Here is a 20,799-nt window from a genome sequence, read left to right on the forward strand (position 1 = left end):
CCAGGCAAGCTGAGTCAATGTTGAGGGGTCATGGGAGCCATAGTCCAGAACATCTGGAGAGCCACAGGTTGCCGAGCCCAGGATTATTGGAACAACCCATACCAGAAACAGGATTGTTTTTGCACCTGGATAAAGAGGCTTCTTCTAGCTTGCCCCCACACTATGATACCATATTACAGAGCTCCAATTATTCACTTTTTAAATATTACATAGTCACTGTGGAAATCCTTCATGGATGGGACTGTTGTGCAAAATGGCAGCCCCACAAGTCATGTGAATATGAACAATAGCTCGTCATTGGGATGTCCTGGACACTTGCATTCACAATGGCTTGGCAATGCCTGTTTATAGTACAGCTTTGGTTGGGTATGGTATGAAAAAGTTGTCTTGTCAAACGGCAAATTAATGATTGGATGTGGGAAGTTGAAAGCATGTGTGTGCTGCTTGGTAGACTATGGCAATCACTTATAAACTATGATGTCCAGTCGGTAGCTTTTCCCCAAACACATCTTCCTTTGCAATCACTGTGCTCTGCAGATCGAGTGAGTTTTCGCAGCTATTCTCTGCAGCTGTGTAGATTATAACCTCAGGACTGCTGTAACTTTACTCTGCTGTATATATATATATATATATATATATATACATGTAACTCTTCAACCGTGACCTTAGGACTGCTGTCACCTTACTATGCTGTTTATATAGGTAACTCTACAACTGTGACCGCGTACACTTTCTCAAGTGCGTCTATCTTTGTATTAAGTCTATACCTCCTTCTCTGTAACCAGCAAGTACTTCATCAATCCTGTAACCTACGTCGTGATACCTCCGGGTTTCGGCGTATCAACAAATGCAATAAATAAATAAATAAAAGAAATAATGGGAATGTTTAAACTTACGGGGGGGAGCGTGGTTAGTTTACATTTCCCTGGAAGGTAGGCTGCTGATTACACAAAGGGGGTGTGATTTGATTGGTTGTGATGTCCAGGTTGCAATAATCATCAGTGGACAGCTATTTGCATGGAGAGGTAATCAGGTTCCTTGTTGTTATTGTTTAGATTGATTATCCTGCTTAGAGACTCTTTCCAAAAAATTGACATAAGAGGAAACTAAAGCTAAGGAACACACAAAATTTTAACTTTTCAGAAAAACATACATAAGGTGGGGAAAGACTGTGTATCCAGGTGCCTTCTCCATCTCCTATTAGCTATACTAATCGTTTTTGTTCCACTGTGTGTTTCTAAAGCAGGAGTATGAACCCTTTCCTATGCATATACTTTGGACTACAACTCCCTTCAGGCCTAGCCATCATAATCAACAGCGAGGGATCATGGGAGTCATGGTGCAAAACATCTAGAGAGTCGCAGTTGGCAGGCCTCTGTGCTAAAGCAACAACCACGAGCCAACACTTCAAAATAGGAGGACATTTACCCAGAAGTTGCAATGTGTAAAAAAGTAAAGCTGAGAACGATGTTCATATATCTTGGTACCAAAGATGGCTTCTAAAGCTTGTGACCTCACTAACCTCCATCTCCTCCTCTGGAAGCATAGGTGCTAAGCTACAGACATGGGTCTGGTAGAGACTGCTATCAGGTAATAATGTCCCTATAAATATGGTTGTTGTATATAATGTTGCCGGGAAAGGTTTGTGGTGACATTAAATAGGTCTCCATTCATAGGGACAGGGGTAGCGGGGTTGCGGGGGTGTCACCCTCTCCCCTTTAAAAAAAAAAGGTTGTGGGGGTTATGGGGGGTGTCCCCTGCAAGTTACATGCAATATTGTCTCAGCAAAAAAACACAATTTTTCGGCAAATTTTTTGCATGGCGACATTTTTGTGGGGACATTATGACATGGAACCCAGAGACTTGCATGCAGGTACGATTCTGAGTACAGAGTCCTCAAGCTGTTCTGTGACAGTCGTGAGTAGCTCACCCATTCCTGGCTGACGGCCTGCTTTCATAACGTTATGACATGTCATGTTGTCTGTTCTTATACTGCGTGAATCGCCACCATGGTGGCCTAAAAGTGCCGAATGCTTGTCTGAGGCGTTGAGCGAATTGGGAAACCACCCCGGTTGTTAAACCAGACTGTGGTCTGTGGGAAGAGAATACAAAACGGGGGTCAGGGAGCTGAGGGGAGAGATGGGTAACAAGCCAACAGACTGGTTGACCACCTTTCCACAAGGAGACGGGGTGGTGGAAGCAGAGATATATGTCAAAGTTTTGACGTCTGGTCACAGGAAACGAGTAAATCAGGAGACCGAGAAGTGGCCTTGAGGGAAATTGGCCTTTCTGGGGGTTATTAACATTAAAAAGTGTTGAGAAGGTTTGTTAAAACCTCACTATGGATGCGTGATGCCCTGGAGATGTGCTCAAAAGGGCCAATGAGGAAAGTCAAACTGCAAAAGCCAGAAAGCAAAGGAAAACCCAGGCCTGGATAGGCTACTCCATCACTCCTGGCAAGGGGCAACGTCATGGAGGGGGGCATTAAAGGACATGTTACTAGCACGCTGGTAACGTCAAGCCATGCGTTACTTTAATTAGCTCCACTTTTGGAAATCGTGAGTTGTGCTCGTGTAGGCTTTTAATACTGGCGGGTACATAGTACTGCATGGGGTAAATAACCCACATATACCCCATGCCGCACTTTCTATTTACACCATACCATGCATATCCCATGGATACCAATTAGCTGTTGTTTGAATAGGACGTGGTCTTTAAAATGCCACGTGCTTTTACTCTTCTAACCATGCTCATAATGACGCCCAAGCAGATATAGGGGCGCAAAAGCGGCTGCACACATATTCATATACCGCTTTCGCCAAAGCGCTGTACTGAGAACATATATACATACCATTATCACCCAGCTGAAGCTCGTACTCATTTATCGACCTCAGAAGAATGAAAAGGCTGAGTTGGTCTTGCCAGGATTCGAACCTGCGTCCTGTAGATTACATTCAGATAGCAGCAGCGAGCGCTCAACCTATAAGGTTTAAATAGCAGAGGGTTATTTCCTCCATCAAACAGCAAAACCTCATATGGATATCATCATATTCCATGAGTATGAGAAATGTATTTATTTATTTATTTGGTCAATCTGAAAGCCTGAGTTAATTTTCCTCTTTGTTTGGTGAACACCTTAGTTTAGCGTCCGACTATTTTTATTTAGCAAATATTTACATGAATCCCCGACTCCCTTACCCCCTTCCGCAGGTCTTATTAACTTGCTGGCCAGATCATTTCCGGTCTGTGGCACCTGCTGGCCAATTACGCCGGTGAGGAAATTGCCTCCAATTGCCGGTTGAGCAGCTCTCTTCCATAGTTCCAATGGGAGAGCCAGGATGAAGTTTCGCCGGGGCACACTGTTCACGCATAAATAGTTCAAAGAAGAAAGGCAATGATTGTGTGGCAGTTACTGTAGGTCGCACCCACCGCATGCAGTCTAATTATACCAGTTCCTGGCCAAACATTCTGTACGGCCCCGGTAGGAAGTGTCGTCACTTCCTTGACCTCGTTCATGCAGAGGTTCAGCTCATATCCTCTCACATGTGGAACAGGACTCGGAGTTAAGAGAGGGGTTGGAGAACAGTTGCATAACCATGGCAGGCCTAGGCTGTGTCTTATTGTTAGGACGAGATCCGAGCTCTTCAGACAGCCTCGTATTCCCTGTGACATCCTCGTTCTCTCTCTCTCTCTCTCTCTCTCCAGCCTGAAAACTCCTTTTTTAATTCCAATAAAATAAATACATGACAGATTTTTGTTTTGTGCTGGTCTGTCTTGTGCTGCCTATCCTGTGCGACCCAGATGCCGTAGGTGTCTTTCTTTATGTATATATATATATATATATATATATATATATATATATATATATATATATATATATATATATATTATGTGGAGCTAGCAACATGATTGTAAGCTTGCCCGATGAAGTCCCGCGTAAGGACGCAACGCATGGAGTTTTTTTATTGTTTGGGTTGTAGTCCTCACCCATGACTGGAATATTGATTCTGAGATGACAATCTCATGATGTATCTAAAACATTTTGCACTTCGTTGCACTTAGCACTTTTTGCACTTTAGTCAGAAACGAGTGCCTGTGTATTTTTCCTATATATATATATATAGCTCTGTGGCACCACATAGAGGTATGCCTATCACCACATTCCATTCATGCATATGTTTTGTATATATACATATATATCTTCTAACTGCACTCACAGATCTCACTCCCAAACTTTGCAAATTATACAAAATAAGGACACGGTAGGTGGATAGCGTTCCCTTCATGTGGTGTTTAATATGGGCGTTACCAGATAAAAAACAAAACAAATAAATATATTCACTGAAAAGCTTTCGCTAAGGTGGTCAGATTGAACACAACAAAACTCTTGAAATTCAGCAGATGTGGGAATTAATGATCATCTTAACTCGGTATCCCCCTGTTGATGACCCCTTGCCTCTAATGGTGTGTTATTTATAAAGCGCTTTACATAGAACACATATACATACAATATCACCCAGCCACAGTTAGAACTCATTTTTCGACCTTGGAAGGATTAAAGGCTGAGTTGGCTTTGCCGGGATGTGAACCTGTGACCTGCAGAGCACAGCAGTGAGCTCTAAACCCACTGAGCTATCATGCTGGCCTCTAATTTTGTGTGTCATTGTGAATCCCATCTGTTATGTACGTGTTCATAGGCTTTGCAACAGGGGGGATGCTGAGTGAAGACGATCATCACTTCCCACATCCGCTGAATTTCAAGGGTTTTGATATATTGAATCTGATCACCTTAACTGTCCCGTAACTAAAGGTTTTTCAGGGAATTTCAAGGGTATTGTTATACCATAGTTTATTCAAGGGCCACTACCCATGGCCTTCCGACGTGGTCACTGTGCATGTTCCATCTGTATATTTCCTTGGGGCCCACTAGCCATGGCCTTTGGCCCTGGCCAGTGAGCATGGCCTTTGGCCGTGCCCACTGTAGATTTTAAACTTCTAGGTTTCTTTCGAGCCCACTACATGTTGCACCAATAGGTAGCTCTGGGCCCATTAGGTATAAAATGGGCCTCATTACGAGGTTGGCGGTAACCCGCCTGCGTCGCAGGAATACAGGCGCCAGATTTTGTAACTCCCCATTCCCATAGAATCCAATAGGAGTAAAGAGACGGAAGCACCGGCACCGTAGCTAACGGTGTCAGTGCTTCTGTGAAATATCTGCCTAACCGGGCCGCTGCACATGGCAGGTCAGACCTGCTGAGCACGCCGGCCCCCGGCAGGCAAACTCATAGTGTGGCGGTCTGGAAACAAAGGTACCGGTAAGCTAACCAGCACCCTGGTTTCCGGACCGCCACACTTGTAATGAGTTTCACTCTCTTCCGATTCCTGCGGGATTCCCCCGATAATGGCAATGAATTACAACTCCAGCAGCAATGAAATATTCATGCCAGTGGTATTGCCTCGGTATTCCTGCAATAATAAGAAGCCGCGCAAAATAAAAATTCCCTTTACTCACCAAGTGCCCCTCCTCTTTCCCTGGTCCTCTCCTATTACCCCCTTTCATTCTTTGCTTCGTGTGACGTATTTTCTTTTCCAAGCGTGTCTTGCATTATAAGCGTGTGAATCTGCCGAGATTCCACCGGTATTCCCCTGATAATCTGAAAACGTTTGAACTGTAAGTGAAAGCAGAATTAGCCATATGTTATTGCGTGCTGAGTGCCAGCATCTCCCCCCCCACTGGCGTGTTGTGCTCTGCCATCCGTCATTGACATGCAGAATGAGCACAAGCCGCATTTCTAATAAAGGTATTCTATCCCACTGCTACACTGTGAGTTTGTTGTACATATTTAAGATTGAAGTCCAGTCCAGTTGTAAAGTGTGATATTTTTGGTTGTGCCTAGTGCTATTGTGTGAACTTCTTGCCCAAATCCACATTTACTACTTCAATCTAACCTTATAGAATGAGATTTACTCCCCTAAACGCAGTCCACCATGCTGCAGCACGTTTTATTACAGGTGCACAGAAATTTGACCGTATCACCCCACTCCAACGTGAACTACATTGGCTTCCTCCCCAAGCCGGGATACTGTCCAAGAATGCATGTATCAACTCCAAAGCAGTCACAAATAGCACACCAATCTACCAGAGGTTAAGCTCCACATATCTGATGGCACACGATCCTCATCGACCAACCGGTTTGAATTACAACTCATCCACAAAGAGAGGACACGCGAAAAATCCTTCTCATGTCATGCACCAACCCTCTGGAACTCAATTCTGGTGTCGGCTCAGAATGACCCCACAATTCTCCAATTTTGCAAATCTCTCAAAACATGTATTTTCAACAACACGAGAGTAAGAACTATTTCCAATGGATGCACATACCGATGCACAGACCTGAAATCACAGTACTGCGCTACTGTTAAAAGATGCCAGCCCAAATGCTGGCTAGCCACATTTAGTGCCCTGCTGCTCTGGAGGTAGGTTAGCGCTTTAAACAATAACATAAAATACAATAATTTCAGAACCAAACTGTACACCTTCGGTCAATCGAAATGAGTGAAAGCCAAGTCGGTTTCTCGGCTTAGGGATTTAGTTTAGACGTAATGGATGAGATTTGAGTCCATTTCTAAATTCATTATTTAAGTCTAGTCATTTTGTGTGCGATTCTTTTTTGAGTTCAGACCAAATGTCTGATTTAAGGTCCATTACCAACTGTCAGATTGTAGCCCAATAACAAGGTCTCAGATTCTTTCAGTTGTGAATTGTGAGATTTCTAGCCCAGTTCTAAAATGACGGGTTTGTTTACAGTTCTGAAATATGAGATTTGTTCATTACTGTTCAATACTGTGTAGAGACGGGCCCCAATTTACCAACTTAATAAAATCAATACTCAAGAATGGATAACTCAGAATGCATGACAAACCCCAGCTTTATTCAAAACACTGAATCTCGGCCGGGACAGCATACAAGCAGCTATCACAATTACACTGAATGTGAGCGGATTTTATATAAAAAATACGTAAGCAATGATTTCATAATATAATGTGGCATTCAGAGGCTGGAACGGGGGATAACAGCCTGGCAGTGCAAATTGTTGGCCCAGGCAAAGCAAGGGTGGATAGGCAGGGCTCTGGCCTTTATGTCCCGTTGCAGGGGCTGGAACAGGGGATGAAGGCCATTAGCACCCCGGATTGCCATAGCAGTAACCTGGGGTGCTAAAAAAAGGATTCTCCTTCCTACAACGGGACGCCACGCAGGAAGGAAAATCCATTTCCATGATGACTGCCATGGAAAGGGGAGGCAGGGCTCAGTACGGAGCCTCTCTTCACTTTCCAATAGCGGCCTGTGGGGGGCAAAGATAAGGAACGGATGCGGCAGCCACACCCCCTGCTGCCAAAATAAGTCAGGGTCGGGTGGGGTGGAAGAAAAACAAAATGAGACAGAGGGCGGGTGGTGAGATGGCAGTGGGGGGAGACAGCGCCTGGCTGCTTGGAACACGGGCTCGTACCAGCGGTTCAAGCCTGTGTTCCTAGCCACCTGAGAGGCTGGCTCTCCCACCCAGGGTGCTATTTCAGTTACAAAACTTGTGAGTTGCTAGGATTGGTCAATATTTTAAGTTGTATATAGAATAAATAAGAGTTAATTTCTTCATTGGCTTATACATCTCTGATAGCTCCTCCTGAGCCCAACACATCATAGATAATAGTTTCACTACATGAACCACTAATATGCTGGTGTTATTCATCATGGGCAATGTGGCAAGAGGGAGTTCTATTGTTTGGCACTTTACTTACCAACCTTGGACACTTAGACGAGATGTCAAAATACAAGAGACACATAGGTAGGGGAAAGAAGTCCATGGTCTGCACTAATTCCAATTAAAAGTACTCCCCATCATTCCCAGGCCTTGTGGCCTATCTATCCCTTCATATTCATCCCTGTATATCATCTTGTGTCTGTGTTTGTGCTAGGGCGTTTCAGCAGGTGTCTTATCTGTACTTGGCTCACAATGAATAGCCAGTGTTCTTCAGGTCTTGATCATGTGTTAGGGGACCGTGCTGGAGGATGTATTTCTTCTTATTTACTAGGTTTTTAGATAATTTTATGTACATGTTGTACTCTTTGTGACCACTTGGGACACCCTTCATCTATCCGCTATAGAGTTTTTTGGAATACTGATCTCATGCAGCTGGGCGTCAATAGCTGTTTGTGCTCTTATTGTAACTCAATTAACTTGGGAGTCTACTGCTTCTCGTCCTGGGAACTGTTATCTCATCCCTGCATTCTGCTTATCCATGACTCCCTTCCGTGCATCTGTCCTTGGCGCTTGCTATGAACTACTGTCTGGGCAGCTTCAAAGCTTCTAAAATACATGTGTTTTTATTAATTCAGCAGCTTGTCTGAGGCCTTGCTAACTTCTCTGCCTGATACAACCTCTCTGTTAGGCAAATGGCTGTTCTTCTGCATTTCTCGTCTCCATATTGTCGACCTATATCCGCACCTTGTCATATTCCATTCACTCTGTGCATCTGACATACGTTGGTTTCCCTGTCCGTGTATGCTGCATCTAACCTACCTATAATTTCTTCTGCCCCATCAGTGTGGTGAGTCCCACTCTTGGTATTCGGGAATCCTACACCCTTCTATGCTATATGGAGCACATTACTTGTGCGTTCTGCTATCTAACTGTAATACCTACAAGTGTTGCACAACCTAACTAAATCTTTTTTGGCAGAGGTGTGTACATTGACTGTTTAAAGTATTATTTCTTGGAATCTGCCTTAGAGTGTCTCATCTCTCAGCCCTAGGTTCATGGGGTGATAGAGCTGCCTCAGCTGGTATCGTTTCTCACATATACGGTAATGGTGAGGAGCAGGGGCAGTAGGTGATACCTTCATATTTATCTGCTCCATTACAACTTAAGTGTGAGATCTGGGCTCCGTTCAGATATGTATCACTGTAGTAAAGTGCTGAAGTTCGGAATTTCGTTCTAAAGTGTAATAGTCCAGTGAACTCTGAAAGCGTGAAAGTGTCCTGTGTTCCAGTCTGTGCCTCTCCTCAAAATGATTCACCCAATGGGATGGAAATGGGGTTGGTGAGGTAGCCCCGTTAACCAACTGCGTCACTCATGCTCTGTGGCAGGGGTCTGTACCCTACTGTTTAACAGGCATTTTGAACTGCAACTCTCATAATCAATCACCATTAACTATTATATCTATGTCTGATGGAAGCTACAGTCCAAAACATCTTGCAAGCCAAAGGTTGCAGAGCACTGCTCTCTGATTACTCATTAAATGCCCCTCCAGATGTTTTGGACTTCAATTCCCATTATGCATAAGCGGCAAAGCCAGTGGTAAAGGATTATGGGAGTTGTAGTGGAAAACATCTTCCAGGGACACGTATGAGTAACCCCATCCGGGTTCCAGAACACATGAAAGGTGTGCATGCAGCTCTGTTGCACAAAAGTTGAAACAAAGTGAAGGATACCAACTATAGGTCGGATACCAACTGCAGGTCCACCAACTTGCCTTTTGTGATCAGCCCAGTTCCACGTTTCATTAAAATGGATAAAGCATGGGTCTTCACCGCGGCCTGCGTGAAAGCCGAATAAGGAAAGCACTGCTAACGCTTGTTTATGGGTTTGGTCATGGCTCAAGAATGCCCCATATATTGGTGGTAAAAATATGCTTGGGAGGAATACAAGGGAGGGTCCCTCAAAAGACTCTTTCCCCTGCAAGTGAATGAAAGCACTAATACATGCCTTAACTTCAATAAAACAAAATGTAGCACCTCCAGGGCTTCAGATAGTGCATAGCAGTGCACCCAATGGCATGCCCTATGTCTGCAATGCTCAGAAGGGTCATTACTAGCCCTGCTGTGCATTTCCCCCCTGGAGCCGGCGTCTGTTTGCGGGATCCCTACATATTATCCTTACCAAAAATATTGCTGTATTTATATGGTCCTCTGGAACGCCATAGGCAATATTTTTTTTTTGGGGGGGGGGGATAATTTGTGGGAGCAGGGGTTGCGGTAGTGTCCACCGCACATTTAAAAATAATGATGGGTTTGCGGGGGTGTCCCCCGCAGGGTCCATGCCTCAACATCGCCGCAAAAATATAGCGATATTTTTGCGGGGATATTAACACATTGAACCCTGTCTGCACGGCTGCTTCTCATTTTCATTAATCAAATTATGATGAACATGCGTTTTTTAAACGAAAACAGGGTGTTTCCAAAATACTGCATCTGGTATATCATGAAGACTACCTATGATGCATGGATACACTGCAATGTGGAGTGGCAAGCCCGTAATACAGTCAACCCCCTCAGGTTGTCACATGCCGTAATCGTGATTACCACGTGCAGCCTTCAAGGTGGGATACCCCCAAAGCCATAATGATCCCCCCTTTGTGTGGTCACTATGCAGTATGCAGGCTTCATGTTGTTTTCCAAACTGCTTGTTATGGCTATACAAATACATTCAAAAAATTGATATGGAAATGAAAAGAATCTTCAAACGAGTAGACGGAAGTATTGTGGCAGCATGATTTCACTAAAATATAACATACCATGAAGATAAGATTGGCCCTTAGTTTTATCTGAATGATCTGAAATACTGGGATACTGAATTTTTGTGGATCCAGAACACACGGTTCTAATCCTAGCTTCCTGGGCTGGACAGGTTGTGTGATCCCTGATCAATGTATGTGCTTGTGCGTTCATTCCTGGTCTAAAAAAGTTGTAGCGCTTATAAATAGGCTGAACCCCTTAATAAGTGAAAAAGTGGGTATTTACGCATTGTACATAAGATACAAGTTATATTGTAGCTCAAAAGACTGGTTAGCAAGCTCGGTGGCAGGCAGCGCGAGGTGATAACCATAGTTTCTAAAACAGTTGGTGATGGGGACTCAAAAGAGGAATGGTTGGGTAGCAGCTCGCTTCCACACAGTCCTGCGGGTCACTTTTATTACAATGCCATCAATATCACCTTACTGCAAGGCTGAGGAGGAAAGCATTCCTAAGTAAAACTCCCACCAAAGGAATTGGGAGCAATGATCAGATGCTTGAAAGGTTGAAGTGGCTTCTTGGGTTCCCTCGATTGCTCATATAGCACCCTACACCGCTGTCGGGCCGTTTCAAACCTCTGACTGTGTAGAGGAGAGGAAAGTGATCTCAAAGAGCCTCAAATCTAGATCAAATGCAGCCAACTTCACAGTGATGTGCACAAGAACCACAAAACATAGATTTATTGATGGCCACAAGCATGAGGCTATCCCACCCAATGACCAATAAGGTGACAAAGCAGACACAACCTCAAGAGGACGACTGTGCCATCAATGGAAGGCAGTAGCCAACTCGGAAAAGAGGTCATGCTACCAAACAGATCATCGATGAGACCTCACTGGGCGTGTTGCATCCACATTTGTGTCGCCTTCCTCTCTAGAAGGGTTACTGACTGAGGCGAGAGAAGTAGCAAAGATGAACAACAACATGGCTGACAGTCTTAGTCTTGCCAGAGGAGTCTGAGCATCCGAACTATGTTTATCTGTGACAACCAAAGGGAGCGCGACGGGATCTGTGCGATAGTTAGGTCTGAGATTAAAAGAAAGAAATGGCAAAATTATATCTAGCCTTACAAAGAATTAGGAATACTTCCTCACATGATCTAATGATCGTTGAGGAATTGAGGAGGCTGGCTGTAAAATAGTTTGGCCAAGAGTTCACAGAGAGAGAAATGATGATGTTAATCCAAAATATCTAGTTCCAAACAAAGTGACTCATCATTGCAATAAACAACTTCTGCATATGTGTTAGTGAAAATGCCGAGGGAAGAATTCTGCAAAAATCTGAAGATTGTGGATCATGGAAGCACCGCGTAAGACTGCAAGACAGTGGACAGGTCTAACACATAGAATATCTTTATTAGGAAAGCCGGTCAGTGCCTGGGAACTCCAGGTAATAGTTCAAAGAGTGCAGCAGAATTGAAAGAATCGTGGGACAGATTAAGGGGAACAAGTTGTCTGAAAGAGAAAAAAAAAAATCAAAGGCCAATGTGGGTCTGTGGGGTTACAGCCTGTTTTCTGTGTTTCTTTTATGAGCCATCCTTCGCTGGCTGATCCCTGTAGTGAGCCACAAATGCACTAACTGTGATCATCTGCAGTGTCCACTAGAATTGAGCAGGACATCAATTATTTATTGCTGTTCCTACGAACAAGAATGCCTTGCTGCCTTTATAGAGTGTTCAATGTGATTCTAAGCCAGAAGTGAATCCATGCTCTGATATCCTCATGTACCCCGCGTCTCTCCGGTTCTCCGTCTCTCTGGATCCCGCAGTCCGCCAACAGGTAGCTCATCCCTGGCAATATGCATGTTGCCGGTGGTGTCTAGGAAAAGATCGGTCATGTCAAATGCCTGACAGGCGGAAGCCATGCCTAGTTCAGAAGGATTCATCCATGACAGTCAAATGGATTGAAGGCAGAAATTGGTTCACGTACAAATGATGCAGAGCCTGTTCAAATATTAATGGCGCTTTGCATGCAGGTGTTCAAGAGCCAGTATTAATCGTCAACAGAGGAAATAAAACAAGGGAAAGCGCGGCGCCTCCTTTGCCTGTGTTAGATCTCCATAACACTCAGTGGAGGATGCGTTCATAACTTTCTCCTTATTAAGAGAAACTCTCTGATATTTCATGGATACATTAGTCAGAGCATGACAGAGAGGCGGAGGCGTAGACGGCTGGATATAGAAACAGTGCCCAGTAGAGCGAAGTGTCAGGACATTGTGAACATGTCTCTTAACCACATTGTGCCCGCAATGATCAGATAACTGCACGCATCAGGTAACACAACACAAGAGCTGCGGTTGTGGAGCAAAGACGGTCTACTGTTTCCAACAAAGAAGTCCCTTAGGGTTCATCTGCTCCTAATAGTCAATGTTATTAATGCTGTTAAGCTCACACAAATGTATTTTGATAGCGAATATATCCCTTGCCAAATCTCTCTCTATCTCTCCCTCTCTCTCTCTCTCTCTCTCTTTCTCTATATATCTCTCTCTAGATCTCTCTCTCTCTCTCTTTCTCTCTCCCTCTAGATCTCTCTCTAGACCTCTCTCTCTCTCCCTCTCTCTCTCTCTCTCTCTCTCTCTCTTTCTCTCTCTCTCTAGATCTCTCTCTCTCTAGATCTCTCTCCCTAGATCTCTCTCTCTCTCTCTCCAGATCTCTCTCTCCAGATCACGCCAAGGGACTTCACAGCCATTGGCTCATGAAACACAATCTGGGCCTCTAAGCAACACAATTGGGAAACCGTATCGCACAAGAAGCACAAGTCTCACCAACCGACCATGCCCATCTATAGCAAAATCTGAAGTTACATCCTTGGCCTATAATCATTACGGCTTAATTACGGAGGCATCAGGCCTAGGTGGGGTTAGGTTGCATATGGAAAGCATGGGTTAGATGCACTGGAGTCCAGATGTGGTGGATCTGCGTCCATCCCGTGATGCTAAATGTGGATTTCCCATGTCCAATCAGTGTGTCAGGCACCTTCTGTTCCTTTCAACCAATTCTATCCTATTCCTGCTTGACCCATCTTCTCCATGTTGGCTCTTCCTCCCCATACCCTACAGACCAGAGTCTGGTTACCCATGGCAGGGGTACAATACATTGTTCTCAGGACAAGCCTCGGCACTGTAAAACCACTACGTTGATGATTGGCACAGTACAAAATCTGATTAACAAACACAACATTCAAGGCCAGCGTTGATGAATCTAGCCAAATCAGGGTAGGATCCAGTTCCCATCAGGAATCCTTTGGTTGGCGTCTGGGCTTTTTGGGTTCAGGAGAAGTCTACAAGAGGAAAACATACGGATAAATTCTCTTATCCGTATCTCTGGCAATTCTTACGCCTGGTTAATCATTAGGGATATGTGAAGATAATGGTTATTATTTCCAGACAACACCTAGAGGTTTCTGATTCACATGCACTGCAGTGTGTGTCGGGGGGACTTGCCCTTTAAATCCGAGTGACCGCAATAATACTGCCAAGCAAAGAAAAATCTGAGGATCCACGTCGGTGCCCAGGGGGCAGATCTTAGCACCTCGCATCTTGCGTGCCATGGTGACTTTCAGAAGGGAAAGTATTACAGTCAAAATAAAAATGCTGGTAATTGGTGCATCTGCTGCTTAGCCTGAAATGGTATGTCCAGACAGTTTACAAATATTTTGTTTTCAACAAGACCTGTGTGCCGTTGACCTTTGGCCATGCACCCTGCACTGCCTGGGTGTCCCTTACCCACTTTTAGCGGTTCCATGTGTTAATATCCCCGTAAAAATATCACCATACAAAAATATCGCCATATTTTTGCGGGGATATTAAGGCATGGAACCTGCGGGGGACACCCCCACACCTACTGTATTATTTTAAAAGGAGTGTGAGGCACCCCCGCAATCCCTGCTCCCAAAAAACCCTAATATTTTCCCCACTAAAAATATCGCCTATGGCCATTCCTGAACTCAGAAACGTGCACATATATGCTATTCATTTAAATGCCCATACACTGGACTTATTTGTATAATGACTGCCACAGAAAAGGACCAATGGTGTACAACAACAAATGTGTTTGGGCAGTATTAACGTTTTCAGGGTTTACATAGCTTTTTAATCCAGCTAAAATGGTTGCCCCTTACCTTTTCAAAAGAGTATGGTAATTGCTTCCTATTTGTAGACAATTATGCTTCCTATCAAATTTCTGATCGAACCAACGACTAATAATATGGACAATTAAGTGCCATTGAATCAGAGAATAATGACAGCTATTGTCCAAGTGCTTAGAAGCGTGAGCTATCTGCCATAAGCTCTATATAACTGACTGACATTATTGTTATTATTATCCCGGTATTTTTGTCAATGTCGGCTTCCCTCCACGTGGGACATGTATCGCAGATGGGGAAGTAAGGCACGCACGTGCCATAGTAGAGGAATGCAATGGCCTACAGATTCGTGATATAAGGCACTTTGGTCTAATCAGATCAAATAAATGACCCCCCACTTGCTGCTGCAAAACATAATTTCAATCACCTGATCGTGCCTCGAGAGGAGTGACCACTCTGCTTGAATGCAGTCAACAGGAGACACTATATCATGAGCTGTCCTCATATAACCCAAAGGCCCGGTCATTCTAATGATCGCCAGGCATTCCATGCCCGCAAATGGAAGGGGCTTCTGCCCGTAGATCTTCCGATACCCCAAATCAACAGAGTTGACCGTCCTACACAGGGGCCGTCCTACACACCCGTTGCAATGTTTCTCTTATAGTTTGCAGTCCTTAACAATCACAAAGTTAACCGTAAAAACTGTCATTATAATCACATACTAGCCCATTGATAATTGGCCACACATTGGAAATTAACATGTATTGTTATATGTTGAGGTATATAAGAGTGTGACAGCATTGCTTACCCAAAATAGTTTTTTTAAATAGTGATATGTTGCTTGCATGATAGCACAGGAAGTATTGTGCCTGTGCTAAGAATTCATCTCACCTGGTGAAGAGGTGTGGTTAGTTTCAGTGCACCGTGCAGCCGCCGCCCAGATGGGCGAGTCCCGCTGCAGGAACAGGGGGTAGACTGCACTTGAGTCACTGACCTGCAATCGCCCCTGATGATCAAGGAGGGTGAGCCCGGCCACGCCAACCACTCCTGCATGCCCAATAAACAAAGTTCCAAGCGCCATCTGGTACTTCTCGGTGCAAACACTGTTGTGATATTGAGCGACATTTACTCTGCACTGAAGAAGCCTTTAAACTAAAGAAACACGGATAGCACATTCTATTGCACTGAAGAAGCCTTTTAAACTAAGGAAACATGAGAATACGCATTACAAGGCATGCCTTACATTGTATTTCTTAGTATGGCCAGGATCAATTGGAGAAAGATACTTCAGTACTCCTTTAAAGTACTAAAACCTGCCGTCACAAGTAATACATATTCGTTCTTCAGAACATCACGTGATTAGCGTTGCTCGGATGCTACCGCCATGCACATCTTCACAATCTCCTTCCCCACCTCCCATCCCCCATGTTAACCCTATACCTTTTCCATGTGTGTCCCACTTCTGGCTTCCTCTACTCTGATGGCCTTTTCTATTCGACACACAGACTATGGCGTGGTTACCCTGAGCGGTGTCACTCTGCTCCACTTTCCGGGTAAGCCTTGGCGCTGCCACACCACTACGGTAGTGATTGCCGCTGTATAAACAACTATTAACATAACATAACACTCAATTGCTCTGTGCAGATGTCTGGTCGATTCCCCAAAGTAGACATTTGGAATGGAAGTTGACAGCTCAGCATCATTGACACACATATAGAATACATTTTAAAAATCACTGTGCAACTGGCAAGTGCACTGCCGCTACCCCCTTCCGGCAGCTCATCCTAAGAGCCACCGTAGTTGGATTTCTGGAAACCCAGAGTCATTACCGCTTTAAGCACAAAGAATAGAATTTCTATTCTAAGCCTCTGACTTATTTCCTCCTGCAATTTCTGAATATTAGCTTCTGCTATCAGATGGGGGCGGCGGTGGAGGTGGGTGCCAACCGATGTGTGGTGTTGGCTGCTGCAGTCTTGTGTTTAGACCAGCTGACCTTACTCTCAAAGGTTGCAGACAGGGTGGGTTTGGCTCCAAAGTCACATTCCGCTGAGCCAAGGACTTCCCAGGGAAAAGTGGCACCATAATCTCGCTTCCTCAAGGGGAAATATGGCCATCACACACCCGTGCCAAGGGTAGGTGGAAAGCACGGCTGCGCTCTGCCGATAACACTTCTCCCGAATCCTTAGCATGCATGCCATGAAAGGGACACAAATGGATTCTGCAGGGTTAAGGCCCAACCTGAGGCAAAACCCCAAGTAGCCACCAGTGTCCATCTAGCTGCACCTAGAAACTTTAAGACCAAAGCAACAACTCATAGTCAGTTACCACTTTGGTCAAAGCACACTGCAATGGTACATTTCTATTTTGGCAAAGCAGTGATGGAGGCTTTCATTTCCCAGTTGACTAGTCGGTTCGTTATGATCAGTAAGAGGACCGCAGTCAATTACAAAAAAATCATAGCACTGGGTGGGTGGCCTCTAAGTATGAATGTGCAAACTTTGTCAATTTCACTTTTGACAATTTCACAAAATGCTGCATTCAATCCATTTTGTGGAATTGACAAAATCGTAAAGAAAACAACTAATCATTACACTTGCGTTAAATGCATTTCGAAACAAATGGTGAGTTTTCAAAACCCACACAATTGCAGCAAAAAATTCAGCAATGTGACTCTTGCTTGATACTTTCTCCGAAAATTAGGTGATGAATTTCAATTAGTCTGCTAGATAAATCTGCAGCCAAGCTTTATATGCAGTTTTCCTTCCAGGAAATTAAATGGCAAACTCAAGTAAACAGTCTGAAAGCAGTTTTCGTCTTATTTTGTTACTAAACAAAATCCAACAATTTCGTTCTATTGTGAGATTTGTTTTAATTAATCTAAGTGAAAACATGTTTGCTAGAGTTTTCACTTAATTTGCTATGGAAATATCACGAACATTCTTTTGTGTGGGATGTCTTTTCAGCAAAGTAAGTGAAAACTCCTCATAGGTATTTTTCACTTAATTTCATGATCAAAAATATTCAAGTTGGCTTTTGCGGGGGATCTGTTTCAGAAAAAAAAACATAATTTTCACGATTTTACCAAATGAAAATGTAGAAATCCCATTTATACTGGTGAAATTTCAATTCCGTACACCCCTAGCTCGGAGATCCTAATTGCTGTGATCAATTTACCAATTCTTTCTAAGACAAGTGCTGCATTCCACTTGATGGCATGGCTCGGATCAGCAAACGTCATGTGAGCACTGAGCTCAGCATTGTAAGGTTTCTATTGTAATGAAAAGACTGGAAAAGCTCCTAGTCTGCCCTGTGCAATGATACAGAAAGTCACTTGAATCTCTGAGATTCCCAAATCTGTGTCTGATAACTTTCCAACAGAACAGGTATTCGGCCAATGGTCTAGTGGAGTCAGGCATCGTACGAAAACACTGAACAAGAAGATACACAGGACGAAAATTCCGAATTTTACATGCCACATTTCACTGCATATATATGTGGGGCCGGGGGGTGGCTTAGAGTAATAAGAAATGTGACGGGTAAAGGGAAGGCCGGCCGCAGGGGGTCTCCCCCCGCATACATAAGCAGCGCAATGCGTTAAAAGAAAATCAACATTTTGTTTTCAGGATTTAATTTCTCCGTAATCTCTCAGATCCTTGGAGTCATTCTCTGTTTGTGCTTCTTACAGCGGCTTGGGGTACATCACAGGATCCACGGTGAAGCAGGTGGCAGGAGACTGGCAGTGGGCGCTGCGGGTAAGTGACTTTGCGCAACCTTGGCCACACATTGTACTGATCAGTATTTCTGAACCCGGTGCATGGTTATGTTAGAAATGAATGCACGCAATCAGCTGTGTTCCGCAAAGGTGTTGTTGTGCTTTGCTTTTTCAAGTGAGGGGGGGAGGGGGGGATGAGTTTGTGTTGAAAAGTATTCAACTTCAACAGTAAATCGGCTTATGTGTTCCCCACTTATAGTATCTGGCCGCTTCAACGCACCTAATTGTAAAATCCAAGCCAGGTTTTTGGGATATCCAACACAAAGAATATGCATAAGAAAAAATGGATGTGCATTCAATATCTGTGGTGATCATTTGCATAGTGTTTTTGGTCATTCAGAATAGTTTGTAATTATGTGCGTTGATATGCAGGGCTCTGTCTAGCAAGATTTCTAGAAGAGTTGAACAGGCTCTAAACACAGATGCCTATTCAGATTCAGAAAGAAAGTGAGGTGTCTGGAACGTCTGCTGGGGTTGTGAAGCATGTTCCTGGACATTACGATGTTCCTGGGGATACAGTGGTACCCGGTGCAGGGGTCTGCAGCCATTGTCTCTCCTGAAGTTTTGGACTGCAAGTCCCATTAGCCGGAGCCAGCAAAGTTAATATTGAGGGATCATGGGAGTTGTAGTGCAAAGAGTATGTGAGCATCAGGTTGCAGACCACTGCACAAGTGTCACTATGGGGTTAGCTCTCTCAACATTGTACCTTTATGCAATTTCCCATCCACCTGTTTCGCAAATGGACTAACCTATCAGCAGTAGCCTGGATATTTCCCATGCATGCTCACTGCAGATCCATGCACAGTGTAATGTAAAATACACCTACCAGAAATTCAAGGATGCAGCTCTGGATTTCCCTAGCAAGTAGTATTGCTCTTTTCTTTCTGTCATATGACAGACTCTACCCCAGCCCTACTGACCACTATTGAAAACTCTCTTCATTTCCCCTTAAACCAGTCTGCCTTTCAAACATTTTCTGATCGTTCCCTGCTCCGATTGTATTTTCACTTATATTGTAGAAAATGAGTAAACGGGTCGACCTTAATATTGGCACAGCCGTGCAGTGTTTCACTCCTTAGCACACTCTCCAGTTTTAACTGGATTCTCGGCCTGTTGACTTCTTCCCACGCAGAGACATCTTAAAATATAAGAGCTTTTCAGTAGTTAGTTACCAATTTGCAAAGGATTTGAAAGGTTTTAGCCATTTCCCTGTGTCACTTCTTTGATGTGTCACAGATGCTGCAAATGGAATTCTGATGCAGGTCTAATCATTTTTCGTAGTCAGTGAATGCAACAGTTCAGGTACTTCGGGCCTTCTTTGTAGTGATAGAAATTGATGCACATTGAGATTTTGGGAAGCCAAGCTTTGGGTCAAATTCTCTGGATCCCCCAAAACTGCCTAAAAAATGTACTAATGAAAACTGCTTTCAGTCCAGAATTACAGGTTAAGTGGCATTAACAAAAACAAGTCTCTCCAGACTTCTGAAACAATTCATGCCATAAGCACTGATTGCATCTGAAGCAACTGCACGGCTCGCTCTGCAGCCCACGCTTGGCGTCCATTAGGGAGTCCTGTCCAGATCATTTCCTGCTTCCAGGAAGACACGCGCTGTCCCCATTTCCGCTTATTTTTCAGCGCCGAGACTGGCAGTTTCCTGCTCGGACAGCCTCTGAGACTTTGATTAATTTGCTGCATTCAATGGGAGGGAAACAAACCTGGGCAAAGCCTACAGGAAGTTTCCCCAACAGATTTCTCCGGACCTTCGACCTCTTTGGCGATTGCCCAACATACCATACTACTGTTCCACAACTGTACCCGACATCTCCACTTTAGGAACAATGGACTTCAGTTATCAATGCATTCAAAGCCAAAGCATTCCTCTGGACAGTTTGCTATCGACCAATATTTCAATTTTTCTGGTGCTTTCTTTTTCACAGCAATTTTGTATTGAATTTGCTGATCATTTGCTTTTTTTGAATTGATATAAAGAACTAAAATGAACATCAACTCATTGTCATGAAGATATCATAAAAAACAACTCTTAAACACCCTAACCAAACGGGAAAAGAAAGCACCACGTGCTGTGAAAACCACTAGACACCCAAAGAAACACTTCTTTTTAAATCGGGGTCACACCACGCGGGCCTACGTGTGCTGGAAATATGGACGAGCATTGGCATCATAGTTTAGTGGGGGGCAGACATTTCTTTTGCACATCGGCCCTTGTTATAGGTTTTGGGAACTTTCAAATGGAAATACAGAAGGTGGGAATTACTGCTGGCGCACGCGGTATTTCTCGAAATCTGCCTAATGATACGACATCGGCCAATTTGATGGTAATGGACACAGATTTGCAGAAATCATGCATGCAGCAAAG

At 44.0% G+C, this 20,799-nt stretch overlaps 1 protein-coding gene across 2 annotated transcripts in view; it reads left to right on the plus strand.

The window, feature by feature from the left end:
- The window catches only part of SPNS2 (SPNS lysolipid transporter 2, sphingosine-1-phosphate), a 467,335-nt gene that overhangs the window by 325,236 nt on the left and 121,300 nt on the right, over positions 1-20,799 (plus strand). For both annotated transcript variants that reach the window (XM_069614731.1, XM_069614732.1), the window contains exon 5: positions 18,335-18,401. In XM_069614731.1, coding sequence (XP_069470832.1) covers positions 18,335-18,401 — 67 coding nt within the window. The remainder of the gene's footprint in view (positions 1-18,334; positions 18,402-20,799) is intronic.

The sequence above is a fragment of the Ambystoma mexicanum genome, chromosome 9, assembly GCF_040938575.1.
Source record: "Ambystoma mexicanum isolate Mex_15411 chromosome 9, UKY_AmexF1_1, whole genome shotgun sequence".
In the NCBI taxonomy this organism is placed as follows: domain Eukaryota; kingdom Metazoa; phylum Chordata; class Amphibia; order Caudata; family Ambystomatidae; genus Ambystoma; species Ambystoma mexicanum.